General features: G+C 49.7%; 1 protein-coding gene across 4 annotated transcripts; it reads right to left on the minus strand.

Annotated features, from left to right (window-relative positions):
* Positions 1 to 6,446: 6,446 nt before the first annotated feature.
* LYAR (Ly1 antibody reactive) lies at positions 6,447 to 21,916 on the minus strand. 4 transcript variants are annotated; one of them, XM_080678127.1, is made up of 10 exons: positions 21,733 to 21,916; positions 18,522 to 18,575; positions 15,756 to 15,930; positions 13,931 to 14,045; positions 13,227 to 13,334; positions 13,042 to 13,125; positions 8,704 to 9,115; positions 8,292 to 8,378; positions 7,193 to 7,278; positions 6,447 to 6,751 (listed from the first exon to the last, which is right to left on the minus strand). In XM_080678127.1, the coding sequence occupies exons 3-10, from the start codon at positions 15,875 to 15,877 to the stop codon at positions 6,617 to 6,619; spliced, it is 1,149 nt and encodes a 382-aa protein (XP_080534253.1). In that variant the 5' UTR covers positions 15,878 to 15,930; positions 18,522 to 18,575; positions 21,733 to 21,916; the 3' UTR covers positions 6,447 to 6,616. The 4 variants fall into 4 exon arrangements, with proteins under 4 accessions (XP_080534253.1, XP_080534252.1, XP_080534254.1 ...); XM_080678126.1 differs by having other exon boundaries at positions 21,754 to 21,913; XM_080678128.1 differs by lacking the exon at positions 18,522 to 18,575 and having other exon boundaries at positions 21,754 to 21,881.
* Positions 21,917 to 21,927: the final 11 nt, after the last annotated feature.

Here is a 21,927-nt window from a genome sequence, read left to right on the forward strand (position 1 = left end):
TCAAAACTGTAATTATATTTCATTTCTACACTAATTATATTTAAAATTATGTTTTTAAGAACATTAAATAGAGTGTGCTAAAATAAACTAAAATAAGGTTTAAAAAAAAGTGGCTTGCCCTAGCCGGTTTGGCTCAGTGGATAGAGCATCGGCCTGTGGACTGAAGGGTCCCAGGTTCGATTCCAGTCGGGGGCATGTGCCTTGGTTGCGGGCACATCCCCGGTGGGGGGTGTGCAGGATGCAGCTGATCGATGTTTCTCTCTCATCGATGTTTCTAACTCTCTATCCCTCTCTCTTCCTCTCTATAAAAAATCAATAAAATATATTTTTTAAAAAAAAAGTGGCTTGAGGTGTGTCAGATACAGGGGTGGCTAGCCCAGAAAGTCACCCAGGAAGTAAAATTTAAATCAGTTGGCACTCTCCCATACCTTCTATATGACGTGGGTATTTTCAAAAGAAATGCATTAAGAATGTCAAGTTCCTACTGGTTTATTTCTACCATTTCTTCAGCCTTTCTAGCAAACCCATTGGAGCAAAGGATTTCACAGTTGGGTGGCTCATATGGCCTTTCTACACAATACCTCCTCTTTCTTGTTTTGTTTTTTCTTTTCAGACTCCTAAAGAACCAGGGTTCATCTCTTCAAAGCCAATGGGGTCTCTGCCCCCCTTTGTCCAGGGGCAGTGCCTTGTTAACAGGAAGCGAATTCCTCTTGTCAAACAGTCTTCTGTGGATTGTCTCCCTGCAGAAAGGTCAGTGCTGGGTCTCCCTGGTAACTGAATATTCCCCGAGCATTGCCACAGCCCCCGGGTCTCCATAGGTAGTGTGTTCAAGTCAGATCTGGTTTCCCCTTTGGTGGTTCCAGGGCCTTTGTATTTGGATCTGAAACCCTTCCAGCTTTGTCCCCCGATATTTTAAATGGCACTACTTGCACACCATATTGGTGATACTTAAAAGCAGGCTGGAAAAAATCCAGTATCTAATGAGCACATCTTCATGGTCGGGGCCCCTTGAATGAGTTCTTTTTTTTTTTTTTAATATATTTTATTGATTTTTCACAGAGAGGAAGAGAGAGGGATAGAAAGTTAGAAACATCGATGAGAGAGAGACATCGACCAGCTGCCTCCTGCACGCCCCCTACTGGGGATGTGCCTGCAACCCAGGTACATGCCCTTGACCGGAATCGAACCTGGGACCCTTCAGTCCGCAAGCCGACGCTCTATCCACTGAGCCAAACCGGTTTCAGCTTGAATGAGTTCTTAAATGTGTGCGCTGTGCACCTTAATGACAGATATATGATATCAGCGTGCTGCCAACCAAGAAATTCTCGTTTTCCATGTGCATTACTTGTGGGGGGAAATGAATGCGACGATGACCTTTGCTGGCCTCCCCTTAGCAACACGGATAGCGATTGCTTAGCGTAGCGCCTGGCATGTAGTATGCCCTCAAGCGGTGGTAGCTGCTGTTCATTACGGCTGAACCGGGCTTGCCAGGCCTTGCTCTCAGGCTCCTGCTCACTCACCTCTTAGTTATTCCTTCTCCTCAGGCACCAGGGACTCTTCGTTGCAAGTTCCCTTTTGCCTGTTCTCTCCCGAGCTGATGGGGCAACAACCATGTCTCAGTGTCTCCCCGGGGCCTGGCGTGTAGTAGGAGCCCCCCCATTACCTGGTTTTCACTTTGGCCCTTGATCACCATCGACTGGCTTTCCATGGGGCCATACGTAGGTCTGCTCAGCATCCTTCCTCTGAAAAACCACTTTCCCTCCTTCCTGCAGGAGTCCTGCGGAGTGCTCAGGAGGCTGGGAGAGGGCACGGGACCTGAGCCAGATCTGTCAGCCCCGGGACTTAGGTGGGGTCTGGGATGACCTTCTCTGTTGCTATGGTGAGCTGTGAGGTCAGTGTGGGTTTGGGGCTGTCACCATGGAGACACATGGAGCCCACCTAGGAAGGAAGCTTTGCGATGCGAGCCGAGCCAAGAGGTGTTGGTAGTGTCATCTCAACTCCGGAATCCAGCCACCTAGTTAAGGCCGAGGTCCCCTAGGTAAGGACTTGAGCTCTGGAGCCAGCTGCCTGGCTGGCTGTCATTGCTGGTCTGTATCACTGGCCCTTTCAACCTTGGGAAAGCCACTGACTCTCTTTTTTGCCTTAGTTTCCTCACTTGCAAAATGGGACTGAGGATAGTACCTACCTCCTAGGATTGGAAGGTTAACAGTATTAAGACATGCAAAGTACTTAGAGCAGTGCCTGGCCTGTGGGAAGCTCTGTCTTAACTATTGTTATTATCCATTGTTAAGACGACACAGATATCTCAGCCAAAAAAAAACAACAGGATTTTTTTTCTCAAATTAACGCTAATTAGAGTTGTTTCCTGCACTTGCAACCCTGAGGCCAGACCGATGCAGCAGCCCTCCTCTCTCCTTGTGCCCGGTAGCTGCCCCCGCAGTGCCCCGCTGGACTTTGAGCACCTGCAGAAATGAGTTCATGCATGCAAAGCCCTTAGAAAAGCACCCAGCGGAGGGGACATGCTCGGAAATGTTAATATCGCTCACTGGGACACTGGCCTTCATTCAAGAAGAAAGCCAGTTTTTAAAACTCCCTTTAGTTATATAAACAACACAGTGAGATATGTGTCCCTTTTTACACAACCCCACTTCACTGACAAAAGCTGCAGAATTGGAATTCTAGGTGCAAAGATCTGAACATTGGAAAGGCTTTGGACTGCTCTCTTCACACCAACACCAGGAAGGGTACCCTGTTGTACTTCCCATTGGCGCCAGCAGGGGGCAGGAGACACCGGAACATGTGCAACGGCTGGCTTTACCATTCTGGTAAATTTCCCCAATTCGTCATTGGGGTAGAGGAAAAATCTGCTGTTTTAACTTTCTTTTCTTTATGAACAGACTCTTCACATGATCAACCACAGCACTTCTTCCCCCTCCTGAGAGCGGGAGCAGGGCCTCCGAACCACGAACAGCACCAGAAAGTCATCCCCAGTTGATGAGTTGACATCAGAGAAAATCTATTCACTGTCCCTAGCCAGAGGGCTCCGGGCACGCCAGGCAACAGGACAGAAGTGCACACAGGATTGCTTTTATGCCACAAAGAGTCCGTGTGTCCTTCCATTGCTCATTTCAATGTACTAAAAGTCACAAAAGTAAAGATGCAAACATACACATTTCGAACAGAGCCCACAGGGGAAGCCCCTGCCAACCTCAGGCACATCAAGGCATCACCAGGTGGTATTGGCGGGCAAATTCCTGCACACACAGGTTACCTGGACTCTAAGCTTTCCCTGGACATCATCCCTGGTACCACAGCACAGCCCTTGAGGAAACCATGGGCCCTCAAACCACAAAACAGGAGAGAGGAAACTCCTGCCCTTAAGATTGGCAATGGAGCCCTAGCTGGTTTGGCTCAGTGGATAGAGCGTCAGCCTGTGGACTGAAGGGTCCCAGGTTCGATTCCGGTCAAGGGCATGTACCTTGGTTGCGGGCACATCCCCAGTAGGAAGTGTGCAGGTGGCAGCTGATCGATGCTTCTCTCTCATCAATGTTTCTAACTCTCTATCCCTCTCCCTTCCTCTCTGTAAAAAATCAATAAAATATATTAAAAAAAAAAAAAAAAAAAAGATTGGCAATGGAGAGCAGAGTGCCTGGCTGTGAGGGGAGGAGCGTCAGGGCTCTGAAGAAGCCAGAGGCCTGGATTAGGGACCTCCATGAGCTGGCACAGAGAGGCCTCCAGACACCGTGACCGTGTCATGACCATGTTTGGAACCACCGGCTCTCCTTACAGACCCACGGTTCTCAAACATGTTCAAATGGTAGAGCATCGGGCACTTCTGTGGAACATCAAGGAATACAGATCAATTAAGTGAAAAACAACCAAGTGCTATAAAAGTCGATGCCAACTCCCACAGCATCTAAATTGGAATTGTGTAGTAACAAGTGCCAAGAGGGTTAACTTTTGTGCAGAAACCCCTTAATGCTGAGACAACCCTATTACCTTAACTTCCCTGAAACCAGGAGAGAGTGCCGTCTCAGCTAGCTATGAGAGGTCTCCGCTCGGGATACCCTTGGTTGGAGCAGGGCCATCCTATCAGGTTTCCGTTAGTGCCTGATGCAAACTTGCCAGCAGATCCCAAGAGCAGTGCTGTGGGGAAGCACCCGGAGAACTGAGGCTCTCCCCGCCTTTGATCTCCAATGGAGAAATCCAATCCACACACTACCACCCGCCTCCGGGGAGTCGGCCTGGGGTCACCAGATGGGCAGAGCGGCTAAAGTAGGATTTCGGCAGTGCACAGTACCCGCTCTGTGGCCAAACAAAGGCCTCGCCTTCCAAGCAGTGTCTGACCCCTCAACTCTGACATATGTATTTACTCAGCAATTACAACTTGCACTCCCACAGGGACAGCTTGATCATTTCTGTCAAAGGGAATAAATGAAAGCTCGCCTGCATCCCACAGCAAAACGTAGCTCCAGGAGCCCCGCACTCAAACAAAGCTGCTCATTCACCAGCACATCCGCTTTCCCAGGAGCCTTCGCTGCTTTGTAACCAACACAGGATGCTCCAAGCCCAAATTACAGGGGTTCACAAATCTAATAAGGGGGCTGAACAAGACCTGCGCTCCTTTCGCTGTTAAGGACGTGGTAGAGTATCTAAGAAGACGCCGGGGAGTTGCTCTTCTGGCTTATTTTTAGCATCCCTTGAGACGGAAATCTGCTGAGAAAACCTGGAGGTACCATTTTCCTGTTGTATAATCTAGTGCAAAGCCCCCGTGATTAAGTTTACTTGACAGTTTCAAAAAACAGAACTACCCTGAGAGAGACAGAGATGGAAACTTGAATATTAACTTTCAGTGCATTGGGGGGGGCAACAGAAATCCCATCTACCCTCATACACAGGGCAGCAGTGGAAACGGGTAAAAGCACTGGGAACCGTGTGGATGTGTCCGTCAAAGCCGACACACACCCATGACAGCAGTTCCACGCCCAGGCGTGCACTCGGCAGAAATGAGGGCATATACGGACCAGGAGACAGAAGATGTCCTTTCCTCAGAAACCAGCCACCCTGGAACCCGCCCAGCATCTCATCAATAGAGGGGTGAGTGCTGTACAGTACAAAGACAGCATCAAAGCAACGTGGGTGAATCCGGGAATGCTGAGAGAGAAGCCAGACACCAAGGGCCCATGCCCTATGCCAGTGGTCGGCAAACCGCGGCTCACGAGCCACATGCGGCTCTCGAGCCACATGCGGCTCTCTGGCCCCTTGAGTGTGGCTCTTCCACAAAATACAATGGGGCCTGGGCGAGTCTATTTTGAAGAAGTGGCGTTAGAAGAAGTTTAAGTTTAAAAAATTTGACTCTCAAAAAGAAATTTCAATTGTTGTACTGTTGATATTTGGCTCTGTTGACTAATGAGTTTGCCGACCACTGCCCTATGCCACCATTCACATATGGTTCACGCTGACATGGTGAGGATATGGTTGCCGTTGGGGTACAAATAGCCCATGTCTTAGATTTGGCACAGGTGTGTGCCCCGAGTTGTCCATTTGGGTTTTTACACATTTCTATAATTAGACTTCAGTAGGAAGTTTACATTTGAAAAATGGACCGTATGACTGGACCCGTGTCCTGAGCGATGGTTACACGTTAACTGGGACTGGAGGGTCACCTCAGAACGGAGTGGATTTCTGCATTAAGCACGCTGCCACTTTGCCCGATCACTGTGGCTCCTCCTGCTGCAGCCCAGGCACTGGGAGAGCCACGTCCGGAAAAGCGAGGTGTCTGGGGGACGGGCCTCCCTGCAGCCAGAGCCGCAGTCCATGGTAAACCGCGGTCTGTGCACACTTCATGCACGTGAGGAGGGAACATTTCAGACACCTCCTACCTACAGATGCCTGTGCATGTCACTTTAATTTCACTGTTACCTCAGGAAGGCAGCCTAACAGACAGAAACCCAGCGGCTCAGGGAGGCTACGCCACCTGTCCGAGAGGCTGCTGGCTAAGAACTAAAGCCAGACTCACAGTCACGTCTCACCATAGTACCATGGAGCCCTGCTCTGAGCCCATTACTGCCCACTGCCTCCCCCATGGGGGGGCGGGGGGTAAGTCTGCGGGTGCAAGTGGGTGGGTGAGGTGGCAGGAGGAAGAGAAAGACGCCCCCATACAGCAAGTCGGTAAGAAAGACCTTTCAAGAATCAATCCAGGGGCCTTAACCTAACACCCTCTGTCCCCGCCCTGGGCAGGAGGCCTCACTGCCTTTCTGGGCACACACTACAACCATACACACCCCCCATGCTGCTTCACTGCGCTTACCTGAGCTGTCCTGTCCCCTCCCTAAAGACAATGCAGACCCACCTGGGGGTACTCTGGGGTTGTCTCCTCCATCCTTGGGATGGAGAATGCTCTCAAGGACAAGAGGGTAACAAGAACAGCAGGCACCGAGGCCATGGAGGGTTGAGGACAATATAGTTTATTTTCTCATGAAAGATCTACCAAAAATATATATTCTTCTTATAAGAAAGCAAAATTTGAGTTGTTACTATTTATTACATGTTTTACAAACAGCAGTGAAAGGAAGAAATCAACAGAATGGACTCAATTTATTAAATATAAAAATGTTCACTTCAGAAGTTTGACCTTGTCCTTGAGTAACCTGAAGGCGGGGTTCTTGCTGACTTTCTTGTTGAAGATGGCCAGGAGCTCCTCTTCAGACCTGTGGTGTTCATCTGTCACCGCGTAATACTGGGCTAAAACCTTCACCGAGGAGAACGACTGTCAGATAAGGGTCACTGTCCTGCAAACTGCCCTACAATGTTCTTTAACCCAGAAGCAGGCGGACAGTAAGAAATAAAAGCAGCCCAGGTGCTGGCTACACGGGCTGTGCCTGTGAAATCTGTGCAGCGGCACAGGTGAGCACCTGGCTGCATGTGGGTCAGATTTCGATAAAAAACTAAAAACCCAAGAAGAAAGCATTGCTCTGGAATGATGGCAAACTATCTAGAATAATGATTTCAAAATCACACACGCACTGCTCCGGCTGAGGAGTGATGGGAGTCAGCCCCATTCCCTCCCCACGAGACCAGAGGGGTTACCAGGGCCTTGTAAATGACACACACACACATTTACGGTATTTGATGTGTTTTAAAATAAGGAACTGATTCTCCCCAGCTGGTGGACCTAGGTTCGTGTGCATACCTTTTTCCGTAGCTTTTTGACTGCTATTTCATTGTCTGGGGCCTGCTTCAGGACTGCTTTAATAGTCCCCTTCCAATTGAATTTACCTACAATACAAAGAATAACATGCAAAACACGGTATTTGGTTGTACTACCAGAAGGGAAAGGAAATGACTTCTGCAACACCTATTTGCTGCCCGGGAAAGGAATGAATCCTGAATGGGCAGGGTACCCGAACTCCGTGGAGCAGGCACTTGGCCTGTCCAATCACAGTAGCCTAAATGCACCGCTGCCCTCCCCGATCTTGTTCTGAGTGAGCAGGTTAAGCAGGCAACATAAACAGCATCACCACTACAAATTCCTGTAAAAAGATAGAGTTGCTTCAAAGGACCTCAGCAAGGTTCATTAAGCATCCACGGAGATTTGGGACTAAGCACAGTGAGCAGGACAGAGGTGAGCAAAGGAGCTTAACCTCAAACAAGATGGGACAGCCACAAATATCACTACACATGGGCTGTAAGACTCAAAGCCTTCATGTGAATCTACAATTACCTCAAAGTAAATACTTTAAAAAATTAAAGTTGGGGGGTGGGTTCCAAGCTAAGAGATCTAACCCAACTTGGGCAGTCACTGAACCTCCATCAATAAAGCCTCAATTCCCATGAGTCCTTGGATCTCATAACTGGCAGGACCCCGGGGGCTGCTTCGGGCCTGAGGAACGGGAGCAGCTGTGTGGAGGAGGCAGCCTGAAGAGGCGCCTCCCAGGCCAGGGACTGGATTCCTACAAGGACACGTGCCAGCCGAGGGAGTGGGGTGGCATGGAGTCCAAGCAAGGGGGCACCAGACCAGGGACAGACCCAGAGATAAGAAGGGAACAGCCAGGTCTGGCTGGAAGACAGGAAGGGGACCGGGCCTGGGAAAGCACGCGGGTTTAAAGTTCCAAAGATAATGCATGTTTCCAATCCAGACTGCTTTCCCCTTTCTCCTTAAAGCTGGACAGACCCGCTGCAGGCTGACTCTCAGCCCTTGCTGGTGACTCTGGAGTCACTCACACCCTAGACAACTTGGCTCACCTCCTCCCAACCCAGAGGACAGAGCTTTCCAAATGACACAGTGCTACCTTTTGCAGGAGCTTCCTGGTTTTCTGGTTCTCCGCCCTCAGCCAGTCCTGGGACCTTAATCTTTTTCTTCTTAGAATACGCTTCAACTAGGTAGAGATTAAAAAAAAAAATAGATATTTTGCATTTCTGACGACATCTACACTTAATGCATCGTCCATGGCCAGCCCCTTCCTTCCATCATCTTGCTCATCCCCCAAGCAACTCAGCCCGTGGGGTTTCTCCTCCCGGACAGTGGGGGAAACCGGGAGTTGAGAGGTGAGGTCACGTGCCTGGACTCCGCCCAGGTTGCCCTGACCCCAGAGCGTATGCTCTTTGCATTACTTGGTTCAAAATGCAAGATCTAACAGATTTTATATACCCCAAATTCAGAGCATGACCATTTTAACAAACCCTGGGGCATACGCCACACACCTTCGGAGAGCTTCCGCTTCCTCTTTCCCGCGTTTGTCTCTTCCTTGTCCACGTCTCCATTCACTCCACACTCGCCCGCGCTCCTCGGCCCCTGGCTCTTGTTCCTTGCAGGGCCCGTGGCCTGGGGGGCACCCTCCCCTCCCGCCTCCTGCTCGGCCTCGGGTCTCAGTTTGCGCTTTTTAGACTTCTGACTCTTGGACTTCTCTTGGTGGTTTTCTAATTTTAGTTCCTTCTTTTCTTTCTTCCTTTTCTTCTGCCGCTCTTCCTTCCTTTCTCTCTTGTTCTTCTTTGCCTCTGCTTGTCCTGGCGTGGTGTCATTGGCTTTGGAAGGTGCCACCGTGGTGGTGATTTCCGCAGGTGGCTTTGCCACTGGGTTGAGTGGCTGTTGATCTTGCCCTTTACTGGCTGGTTCCTTTTTATGAAGCAAAACCAAGAAACACGTAAGTATTTCTTCCACACACACCTGTTCACGACCTGCATGTATCTACTGAACACACTGTTCCAAGAAAAATGTCTTTATTACTTACCATTTTAGAACTGTGACGCTCCCACATTTAAAATATAGCAGTAAATACACAAAATGAGAAGAACTCCCCCAGCCCACACCCCTCTGCATTTTTAAAACATTTTAGTTATTTATATTTTTAAAAATATTTTTTATTGATTTCAGAGAGGAAGGGAAAATGAGAGACAGAAACATCAATGATGAGAGGGAATCATTAATCAGCTGCCCTCTGCGCGCCCCTTACTAGAGGCTGAGTCTGCACCCCAGGCATGTGCCCCTGACCGGAATCAAACCCGGGTTCCTTCGGTATACAGCCAATGCTCTATCCACTGAGCCAAACCAGCTAGGGCCCCCTCTCCGCATTAAACGGGCATTTCGTCCCCCTGGAAAAGGAAAGAAGCCTTAAATCACTTCCGCCAGACCTTTAATTATGGCTCACAATTCACCTTTCCTTCCAATGAAGGCGAGAGCACTCACGTGGGGCAGAAACTAGGTTTATGTACCTGCAGGCCTGGGTTCAGTTCCAGCTCTGCCAACTACCAGGTGACTCGGGGCAAGGTATTTACCTGCTCCAGACCCGTCTCCGCGTCTGTACAATGGGAGGCAGGAACCCCTTCCTCATACTGTTCATGTACAGATAAAACAGGAAATGTCACGCGCTCAGTGCACCAGCCCAATGCACGAGAAGGGCTTTGGAAACGAGCAAGCGCTAGACAGAGGCCTAACGGAACCCTCATTCAGACTAGGTGGCTCCCGAGAGCAGTCAGGGACACCTGGGCGTCAAGACTGGTGGCTAAGGGATCACGGAAAACTAACTACATGCGCTGGGGTGGGGAGAACCTCCCACTCACTGCACCCCTTATTCAAACCAGCACATGGACCATATTTCAATTTTTTTAAAATATGTCTTTATTGATTTCAGAGAGCAAGGGAGAGGGAGAGATAGAAACATCCATGATGAGAGAGAATCATTGATCAGCTGCCTCCTGCACGCCCCACACTGGGGATCAAGCCTACAACCTGGGCATGTGCCCTGACCGGGAATCAAACCCGGGACCCTTTAGTCCGCAGGCTGACGCTCTAGCCCAGTGGTTCTCAACCTTCCTAATGCCGTGACCCTTTAATACAGTTCCTCATGCTGTGGTGACCCCCAACCATAAAATTATTTTCGTTGCTACTTCATAACTGTAATTTTGCTACTGTTATGAATCGTAATGTAAATATCTGATATGCAGGATGTCTTAGGCGACCCCTGTGAAAGGGTCATTAGACCCCCAAAGGGGTCGCGACCCACAGGTTGAGAACCGCTGCTCTAGCCACTGAGCCAAACTGGCTAGGGCTGGATCCTATTTTTAAAAATAACTTCAGCACAGCAAGTCCCACTGTCTGCTGTACTCCGTGACTCGAAATCTCTACGCCAGCCCTACCCACGAGCTGGCGCAGAGCTACCTACTGAACTGCGGCGGCCGTAAGGTGCCTGTCAGGCAGGGAGAGGGCCAATGGCAGCAGCTCCGGGAAATCCCGAGACTTGTGAGTCCGCAGACCGGGCCCAAGTTCCATCTGTGAGTTACCAGCCAGTTTACCCGACAAGTCACCTCCAGTCTTCACCCTCTGGAGACTAGGTCACAAGAAGGGAGCTACTGCCCCCCAAGACACACCAAATAAAGGACTGGCTTTAACTCAAGTACAGTATGAAGTCATGCCTCCCTCTGACATCAATGCTCACCCTCTGGCAGAAGAGTGTTAACTAAATCGGGGGTTTCTCAGTAGCAGTTCAGAGAAATAAAGTAGTCCAGGCACACGGAGTGGGGGGCAAGGAGCAGAGAATGAGTTCAGATACACTCAGGAGGAAGGGGCAAAGAAGCTTCCCTCCTGCCCTGTAATTGTGTTCATACTGCGTACCCGTTATCATCATCATCACCAAGGGCCCCAGATCTCAGCCTGCCATCTGCCCAATCCAGACCAAGTCTCTAGCTGGTGCTCTGCCTCCACACCCCAACCCACAGAGGGGAAGGAGCAGGGAGGCAGGAGGCACACACCCTGGTCAATCCATTCCCTGTCTTCTTTCTACTTCATTCCAGGCTCTCCTCCAATTGGTCTCCTCAGTACCACCCTCACTGGCTCTTACCTAACAGAGCACCCTGCTTTGCTCTCTGCCCCTCCTCCTGCCTTCTATTTCTTCCTAATGCTTATCACAACCTGATATTATAGCAAAAACCCACACATATAGTTGTCTGTCTCCCCCACGAGAATACAGCTGTATCCAGTGACCTGGTGTGAGTTGTGCTGGGTATAAAAAGTATCATGTAGAAGAGAAAGCCGCCAACCTAATGCCCAGCACAGAGTAAAGGGAGGGATAAAATTGCAGGCATGAACGAACAGGGCCTCAGAACTCCATGCTTTGCACCAAACACTGGGATGTGCTGTGAAGTTCATGGAACACAGGCAAACCAATAATAAGCTCAGGTTACCATGAGCTGTTTACTGATTATTAATTCCTAATATGTTCACAGCTTCAAAAGAACTAAAAAAAACAACTACAGTTGAACTTAGTCATTTCAAATCTTTGATTCTTAGTAAAAATAACAGCAATAACCTTTAAAAAAAAAATAGGTGCCACATAAAGGCCAATTCAATGATTGGTTATAAGGTTTCAAAGGCCCAATGTGTGTATTTTGAGACAAATGCTAGATATACTGCCAAGATAAAGTTTCATTTTTATCTCAATTTGCCGCCTAAACTATTCTCTCTATATGAAGCAAATCAACTCCCTACAATGTGACCAAAGAAAAAGACCAGCCAGACCCACTGGTGTCGTTTCTTAACTACTAATGATTTGCTCACTCCGGCAGCATGCACACTAAGCTTGGGACGATACAGAGATCAGCATGGCCCTGTGCAAGGAGGACATGCAAAGTCGTGAAGCGTTCCACATTTAAAAAAACTATTAAAGATATAACTCTCCGAATGGGATGTAAGCTCCAAAAAGGAAGAAAGTGCAACTGAATTAAGGTGATAAAATCAAATTAACAATGTAACCAACACTGTGGCTACACAACATCAAACCCAGACCCTCTGCACCTGTATCCACATCTGAGGACTCACATTTCCAACCTTTTGACAGGCAGTTGACTGACTTAAACCCACAGACTTCTCCCTCTACTGGAAGGGAAGATACCGTGCTAACCGAGTGCCCGCTGAAAGGTGGGCATAACGTGGGTGCTTTTGTAGTCTCATCTACTTTAAAACCACAGCAGTAAGGGCCCTGGTGACCCCTCTCCCCTTACCTAGAAGACCACTTAGGCACTCCGTCCTCACCTGCTTCTCTTCCTTCACGGCACTATCACCACCTGAGCTAGTTCACAGTTGTGTTCACGGCCTGGCACAGATCAGGCACTCATAAGTACTGAATGAATGAATGAATGAATGCATGCATGAATGAATATGATCCACCTTTTAAAGAAAAGGAAACTGAAGCTCACAAGGTAAGTGACGTGCCCAAGATCAAACATATGGCAGAGAGCAGCAGGGATTCAATCCAGGTCTGTCAGACACCCAGAGCTCCTGTTCTTTCCGATACGTCCGCCGCCTGCTTTCTAAGCAAATCGTTCCAGGTTCGCTGCTGCCATCGTCAAACATGGGGATTAAATACCTTTCTGTGCACAATAAGGAACTCTTCTCTGTAAGGCATTCAGTTATTCCTTCCCATAAATGAAGGCCCAAGAGGCTCTCTGAAGAAGAACGCTGTCTTGGCCTCCAAAAATAAGAATTCCCACTGCATTATTACTAAGCATGTTTGCCACACTACAAATCTAAAATTACATCTGACTTACATTGCTGGAAGCTTCAGAAAAGATATTCCACACCTGCTCCAGAATCAATTCATTATGAACTTTTAAACTGTTCTTCATCCAATTCTATAAGGAAAAAAAGAGGGGAACGTCCCATTGGACCGGTGAACACAGCTGACCCTGATGGGCCCATATCCCCAGTCAGGGGAGCCAGATCAAATACATACCTGAAATTTTGCCTTTTTCCTGGGAATGTTGTCAAAACCACTAATTTGCTCTAAAAGTTCTCTCACTTTGGGGCTAACATTGGGTCTTTTTATTAATTCATTAACTTTCTACAAAAAAAGAAAGACAAAACAAAAATAATAAACAACTGACACATACGTTTCATGTAGCCAGGGCTACAGAATCCACATGTCAAGTCCCAATTTTGTATTAATGGCTATTCTTATAAATTCAACATAGCATGGGAAGTCCTAGCCAGAGCAAGTAGGCAAGAAGAAGAAATAAAAGGCATCCTAACTGGAAAGAAGTAAAATTATCTCTGTTCTCAGCCAACATGGTCATATATGTGGAACACCCTACAGATTCTTCAAAAAGAACCTTTAGAACCAATAAACAAATTCAGCAGAACTGCACTCAAAAATCAAGCTGCATTTCTACAAATGGACAACCTGAAAAGGAAACCAAGAACTTAACCAAGGAATGTATGTAATACTTACTGAGTTAAAACTACAGAACACTGCTGAAAGAAAGAAGACATCAATAAATGGAACTGTTCATGGGCCGGAAGCCTTATTAAGATGTCAACACGACCCTTCATCTAGCTAAGGCGTGCTGTTTCTGGGTCTTGTCTGCTTGGCAAGGCGTTTATTCTTGGTTTCTTAGTCTTCCAAAGGAAAGTGGAAGGGTCAGCTGACTCCGAACGTACCTGCACCCACGCCTGCTGCTTGATATCGCCTTTGTGGGCTTTCCCTTCATAACCTTTGCCGCCGTACTTCTGGTCTTCGCTTATGCATTTCACATGGTTTTTATAGTCCTCGCCCCTGTGAGGTGATAGAGGTCCCACCGTTAGGTGCATTCTCAGCGGAGGCTGTGTGATGTCAGCACGCTGCTCCTGCCTTTGGCAGTCCACGCCGGCCCACTGCGCACGCCCCCCACCTACTTCACTTACTGTGCTCACATCCTGCTGCATGAACACATTTTCCTAGCTCCAAAGTGTTCAATAGGAAACCCACCACCAAACTTCCCATGCATTTTTTCAACAACAGGAATATTGAATCATAATGTACAACTGAAACTAATTTGTTATATGTCAATTATACTTCAATAAATATTTTCTAAATAGGGATTATCAGGTCACTAAAAAGTTCTGGGTCTCAGAGTCAGAAAAAAAGAAGTCTCAATTCTGTCTCTGTCTTTTGCAAGCTGTATGGGGCCCTCAGGGAAATGTGTGGGCCAAGATCAGGCGCAAACTCCCTGGAGGGAAAGAACCTGTTTTATATATCAACTAGAGGCCCGTTGCAGGAAGATTCCTGCAAGAATGGGGCTTCCTGCGGCCTGAGCGAAGCAGAGAAGGGAGCGAAGCCCGCCGAGGCCCCTGGCCCAGCTGACAGGCCCGGACACTCCAGGGGCTGGGGAGCAGTGAGGCTGGATCCGCCGCCAGAGTGGGCGGATCCTGCCCCTCCGCTTGGTCCCTGTGACCCCTGGCCAGGCCGACAGGCACAAACACTCCAGCAGCAGGGCTGAGGGGACTGGGTGCTGCCATCTTGTGGCTATGGGCGCCGCCATCTTTGTGACGGAGTGGCGGTTAATTTGCATATCACTCTTTTATTAGATAGTATCTTTCTCCTAGGATCAGGTACAAGCAAAGACTTTAGTCATTTTCAAAAACAGTTTTTAAATATCACTGCTCTAGAATAAAATAAAACACTGTTAGCAAACATCTCTCAAATGCACGTGCGCCAAAGCCACCTTTTGACTGGCTACCTCTGAGGCTGAAGGGGAGGAAGATGGAGGAAGTTAGCCAGCATCGGACCACCCTGGAGATGCAGCCGGATGAATACTCAAGGCCTGTCCTGCCCCTCCCCCAGCTCCTCACCTTTCCAGAGACATCCCCTCCCCCAGTGGAACCCCAGCATCACCTCCAATTTCCTGGGAAGGACTTAGGCTTCCCTCTCAGACACCCCTTCACTGTGAATTAGCAAACTTCTTTCTGGTTTATAAACCCCCCTTCAGTGTGACCGGCACTCCATACCCTGAAACCTCACTCCAGGGTCTGGGATGGTGGCAACGAGATGACAGCAAGCGCCACTGATGGGTCAGATGCTCTAATCACCTCAATTCCCTTCCTGTCTGCTTTTTAAATCATCCAGACCAGGCGGATGGACTTGTAACCCACTTTTAATTTTTTTCATAATTTCTTTCCTCAAATTGGCCTCTGTTTTTTTAAAAAAATATAGTTATATTGATTTCAGAGAGGAAGGGAGAGGGAGAGAGAGAGAGAAACATCAATGATGAGAGAGAATCATTGTTCAGCTGCCTCCGGCACGCCCACTACTGGGGATCGAGCCCGCAACCCGGGCATGTGCCCTTGATCAGAATGGAACGTGGGACCATTCAGTCCCCAGGCTGACGCTCTATCCACTGAGCCAAACCAGATAGGGCATGCTTCTATTTTTTAAAGCTTTGTGGAAACAGTGCTTCCCAAACTGGCCTGGACCTTCCTATGGCTACAGGAGTTACTTGGAACTTACCAGAAATCTTTCCCACAGTCAATGCAGGAAAGGCATTCGCAGTTCCTGCAAACAGCCACATGCTTTTCCACTTGTATTTTCTTCACTGATTCACCACATGCATTGCATGTAAAAAATACCATTTTTAGCTAAATGATTAAATATTCTCTATCCAAGATAGGCTTTAAATCTTGTCCTAAAGACATTAAAAGGAAAGGGGAAAAAAAAAGACAATTATCATTATAATCTGAAGCTTTTATTCCCAATAAATGATCACACAGCTAACTTTTCAACCATAATTTCACATGAAAATAACTACAAATAACAAAATCAAAGTTGATTAACAATCTATGTACAACTCTACCACCATGTAAGCAAAATTGTAATTAACAGTGATACTAATGGCTAAGTTGAGTGCATGCTTACCATGTGCTGGGCCCTCTAAGAGCTTTACACATATTAATTTATTTAATCCTCACAGCACCCCTATGAGGGAAAAACCATTGTTCACACTTTACATAAGGTACTGAAGCAGAGAGAGATTAAGTAACTTGCCCAAGGTCACACAGCAGTAGAATCAGGATTTAAACTTGGCAGGCTGTCTCTAAGGATGAAGTTTTGGGGGCATTAAGTAAAATACCTTACATTTCCTAGTAACTTTCTTTCTCTCTCCCTCTGTCCCTCCTTCCCTCTCTCACACTTAGGTGTGCACTGCAAATTATATCAGGTCCCCAAATTCAGGAAGAGCATAATGAGGGGAGGGTAAGGGAGGGAGCTTTAGAGAGTCGAGAAGAGGCCTACAAATAATTTCTACAGGGCACACAAACATTCACATCGGCATTGCTGTGCATCCTCAGTGTTAATACAGGAGGATGTGCCCTCAGGCTGAGTAGACAGGGTGAGGGGCCTCCTTCTGTGGCTCCTTGTTGGGATCGATAGAGAAATGGAACCTGCAGCTGTCCTAACTGCTGGGCACTGGATCATTGGAGGGCAGTCACAGACCCTGGTGTCCCCAGCACTGTGTCAACATGACCTGCGTCTGCAGAGATACATAACCATTTAAAAATTCATGGCGCTGCTACTGTGCTCCAAAAACAAACCCATCTGCAAGTGTGACAGAGTCCCAGTAACTTTCCATCTGAGAGGACTGTTGTTTTATATCTAAGCTACACAGCAACACGATGGAGAACTGCTGAACCCGGCACTTCCTTGCTCGCTATGAAAATTAAGGCAAGGATCAAGTAAATGGGTGCAATGGGCTTCAGGGCAAGACTTCTTCCCAAACCCTTCAGCACAAAGGCGCCCCTCCTCGTTCCCAGGGCATGCTCGTGCCTGCGTCACTCTCCTCCACCGCCCTGCCGGTCACTGCCGCGGTCACTCCTGAGCAGAGATCAGGGCTGCTCACGCCCGCTCAGCCTTGAATGGAAATGTACATCCTGGCTGCAGCTCCAGGCTTTACAAAGGCCCAGCTGATCTCTCATGGAGGCCTCTGGACAACAGCGTGCCTGCTGGCTACGCGAAAACACCCTGGTCCCGCGTCCCCTCCTCAGCTCGCCATCCGGGTCAGTGAGCAAGGGAGGGCATGTGGTCAGCTACAGCCTGGCACCGAATCCAGAGGAAAGCAACACAGCTGTTCATTCTAGGATGTGCAGCAACCACACCGTCTTCTCACCTGGTTATGGTGAAGACGTGTGACACAGCTGCCAGCCTGGAGAGCTGGCATCATGTGGACTACGTCGCAGCTCCCTCCAAGCCTAGCATTGTGCACACGGCAGAGGGATGCTCAGACGGACGCTGCCTGGCCCTCAGGGAGAAAAAGGGCTGGAACAAGAGCCAGCACCACCTAACCAAATCAATAGTCTGGAGGGGCACTCTGGTACAAGAACAAGGGCAAACCATCAACTCGGCTCGAGAAACAGAAGGCCATTATACACAAGGCAGAAGCAGAGCGATAAGCCACTTATCTGCTGGAAGTGTGAAAGTTCTTTCATAATGAAACCACTGAAAAACACTCCCTCAGAGTGAAGCTATGGCCAAGAGCTTTCTGGCCTTCCCTGGTGAGGTCTACTCTGTTTTCTGGCTGCAGGGGAGGAGAGGGGGGGACGGGGCTTCGGCAAGTGTGCGATCCCATTGGGAGGCTCGGTCTGTCATCGCGGAAGGTCCAGAGTTAAAGGCCTGGGAAGGACAAGTGGACACAAACCGGCTGGACTGAAAGAAGCCAGTGACGTTGACAAAAAAGATGCTGCGAATACCTGTGCAAAACGCCATCTCTCTGGGGATGAGCCACACGGTGCAAACACCAGTCAGGAGGGGATTAGTCTGATTACATGTCCACCCAAAAAAAACACCTCCAGCCTCTTCCCTCCGTCTGTACAACTAATGCCCGCATCTAGAGATATGCTCCTTTCCTTTAAGGGTCGAACGCGGGGCGTGCACAGTGAGTCAGAACCTTCGCTGCATTTTTACTCTTGATACGAAATGGGGACACTATGGCCACCTGCTTGCTAAGGAGATAAGTGAGGCCTGCAAGGAGCTTACCCTCAGGTATTCAGAGCCCGGAGGACATCCCAGCGCCAGCTGAGGGTCACCTTGATCAGGCCTCATACCCGCCCCAGCCCCCCGCGGAAACACCTGTCATTTATGCAGGAAGCACTTGGGTATCTGTGTGGGGGGTGGGCTGCAAGGAACAGCAAGCTGAAAGCCGTCCTAACTGCACAGCAGACAGGAAGGAGGCCAAGGCTCGGTGCAGGCGAAACAATTTCAGAAGTGCAAATGAAACACACTTACAAAAATACACCATGTGAAAAGTCAGTCCCTCCAACTGAAGATAGCAAGCATTGCCTAAAACAAAAAATTAAACTCGTTAACATTTCACAAGACGAAATAAATGTGAGAGAAATGTAAATAATTAAACAGAAAGGTAAATTTCTAACAGGAATTTGGGGAGCGGAAAAGATGCTGCATGAAGACGCTGGGACACCGTCAGCTGGGCTCGATGTCAAACCCTGCAGTGTTCAGCCCCAAGTGTAAAAAGATGGCGTTCTCTCCGGGGCTGAACCTAAATCTGAGCCCGCTTTTCCTTCCCGGCTCCACATGCCCAAGGCTGGGTCCCCATCCAGCCACAGAGATGCTGTGTCCTTCCTTCTAGAGAAGGGCAAGTAGGACGCAAGGTTGTGGACTGGCTGAGCACATATGGGTCCTCGTCCCAGGTAAGTCGCTGTAATTCAACGCAGAATGTACAGAATGCCAAGTGTGCACGGGGATCCACACACACCCAGGTGCCCCTCAACCCCCCAAAAAATGTGGACCAGGTCCTCTGTGTGAGCTTCTGCTGTCTATTCGTCTGACTGGGCAATTTACCGAGTTCTCGTCACGTGCTATGATCTGAGAAAAGGGTGATGAATGACGAACACAACCATTAGCTCTCCACAAAGCCATTCCACATTGATCACAACGGCACCACCACCCGGACTCAGGGCGGCTGTGATCTGCCTGGAGACGCCTGCCCTGTCTCTCCGCCGTGACTTGCCCTGTCCTTGGCCATCCCTTGGCATCTGGGATCTTGAGGCCCTCACCCCCAAAAACTCAGAGGCTCTACAAACGACCTTCCCCTTTAAAATATAAGGACCCTAAGTCTTAAATCTTAAATATGAGGACTGAGCAAACCACCCGCGTCACAGGAAGGAGGACCGGTGTGGGGAAATGATGCTGAGTTGAGGGGCCAAGGCAGCATCTGCCAGGGGCTGGGACCTGAGGAACTTATCAACATGTAGCCATGTCCTGCTGAACTGGGCCTGGACTGATCTGGGCTGCAGCCCGCACCTGCCAATCAAAAACTAAATGACCTCAAAGTGCGCCAACTTGAAGGCTTACCCATAAAATCTTGAGCATTGTGCAGAAAGTGAAATAAGATACCAGCTATGAAAGACTCATCCTTCCCCAATGGTAGGGTTTGATTTGCACATCAATGCTGTTACACCTGGTCCCCACCTAAACCCATACTTCTTTAAAGATGACCTTCAGCCCTAACCGGTTTGGCTCAGTGGATAGAACGTCGGCCTGTGGACTGAAAGGTCCCAGGTTCGATTCCGGTCAAGGGCATGTACCTTGGTTGCGGGCACATCCTCAGTAGGAGGTGTGCAGGAGGCAGCTGATCGATGTTTCTCTCTCATCGATGTTTCTAACTCTCTATCCCTCTCCCTTCCTCTCTCTGAAAAATCAATAAAATATATATATTTTTTAAAAAAGGTGACCTTCAATCCCCCCATCTATCTTCATAAATTCACTCCCCACCCCACGGGTGCTACTCTACCACCCTGATCCCTGATAACAGGTTTCCTTCTGGGATTGGATTTGTGGTGATTTTTAAACCCCCGCCCCCTACATTTTTACAAAAATGACATTCACTATTCTTAAAACACTAGAGGCCAGGTGCATGAAATTCGTACACTGGAGGTGGGGGAGGGGTCCCTCAGCCCAGACTGTGAGAGGGCGCAGGCCAGGCCGAGAGACCCCACCGGTGGATGATCGGGGCCGGGGAGGGACGCAGGAGGTTGGCCAGCTGGGGAGGGACCTCGGGAGGGCTCCAGGGCGTGTCCGGCCCACCTTCCTCAGTCCCTATGGGCTAGACCCCAGCAGCAAGCTAACCTACCCGTCAGACTGCCTGCCCCCTAGTGGTCAGTGCACTTCATAGCAAGCGGTTGAGTGGCCTTAGCAAATCATTAGCATATTACACTTTGATTGGTTGGAGGGCTGACTAGAGGACCGGACATTTAGCATATTCGGCTTTTATTATAGAGGGTTCTCTCACACACATACACACATACCTAAACCCCACTGCCACAGCCAAAAGAACCCTGTGACAGGCCAGGCTGGCAACCTCAGCAGTCCCCATGAGCACTGTGACCTCAGCTGGTCACTGTTCACCCGAACTTCCAAGTTCTCCCATCTGTGAAACACGGGGTCAGGCCAATGAGACCATCCTGAGCCCCTTTCAGGAGAATTCCAAGAAACCACAGGGATGGTGCAAGGGAAGGCCAGGCGAGCACCGGCTGTCCACCGAGTAGGTACCGTCCACCGTCCCACCTAAGCCCCCGAATGTGGGGTGCATTCACGCAGGACCTCTCCCTTGCTCTTTGCAAAAAAACCCCACAGGTAGTAGGTAGGTACACCCATCTCCACTTCCCAGGTGAGCAAACTGAGGCGGGGAGAAGCCAGCCCAACCTCACGCCCTCCCCACACACGACATCCCCGGTATTGCTTTAAGCAGCATCCCTTCCCTGGTGTACTACCTGTCCGTGGACGTCCCCTACCTGCCAGGCTCTGTGCTAGGCACAGGGGGCTGGGGAGAGCTGTGTGAACAAGTCCCAGGTGGCCCCTCTCTGCAGGAAAGTCAGCCTTGCAAATACTCGCACTCCACCTCCTTCCCCCACCTGTCTGTCTCCTCACACGTAGGAGCTGCAGAAAATCCTGAGCCCTCTAGGTCCCAAGCCCTGCCATTGCTGCTTAACACGTGTGCGCTCATGTAACCCTCACGACAGTGCCCTGAGTTCGTTTTGCATTATTCCCTTTTGACAGCCGAGGACACTGAGCCACAACGAGGTTAAGAAACTCGCAGCGGGTCTTGTTGGTGGCGAACCTAGATCCACACGCTGTGGTTCTGGCCCGAGGTCCCAGCTCTCAACCACCCGCCCTGAGGCCCCTCTCTCCGGACCCAGCCCCCGGACCCCGAGAAGACAGCAGCCTGTCCCCCGCGTGCAGCCAGCCTGAGCCCAGCCCAGCGGGGGCAGCGTCTGCTTTGCCCAGAGCAGAGAGGGGTTCGGTTTTAAAACCGGGAGGAGCCGGTCATTCTAAGCCCAGGTCTCCTTCCACTTCCCGGAGCACGAATCGGAACCGAATGGGTTGCCTCCTCCCGTGCGGATAGGGACCCTGAGCGGGGAATCGCAGGCACGGCCACGCCGCCCCCCTCACTCTCTGAGCCCAGCTTCCCAGGTCGGACCTTTGAGTCGCCGCTCCCCACCTCTCAGCCGGCGTCCGCCAACGGTTTCAACCGGCCGCGGGGAGCACGTGGAATCGCCGCGGCCGCCCGCCAGCCCAGCGCAGCCACCGCCCGCCTCAGCTTCCCGGCGCAGAATTCGTTTCTGAGCCGCCCCGCGCAAGCGCGCCGCGACCACATCCCCGGCGGAAGTGACGA

This window comes from Plecotus auritus (genome assembly GCF_963455305.1).
Source record: "Plecotus auritus genome assembly, chromosome: 1".
In the NCBI taxonomy this organism is placed as follows: Eukaryota; Metazoa; Chordata; class Mammalia; order Chiroptera; family Vespertilionidae; genus Plecotus; species Plecotus auritus.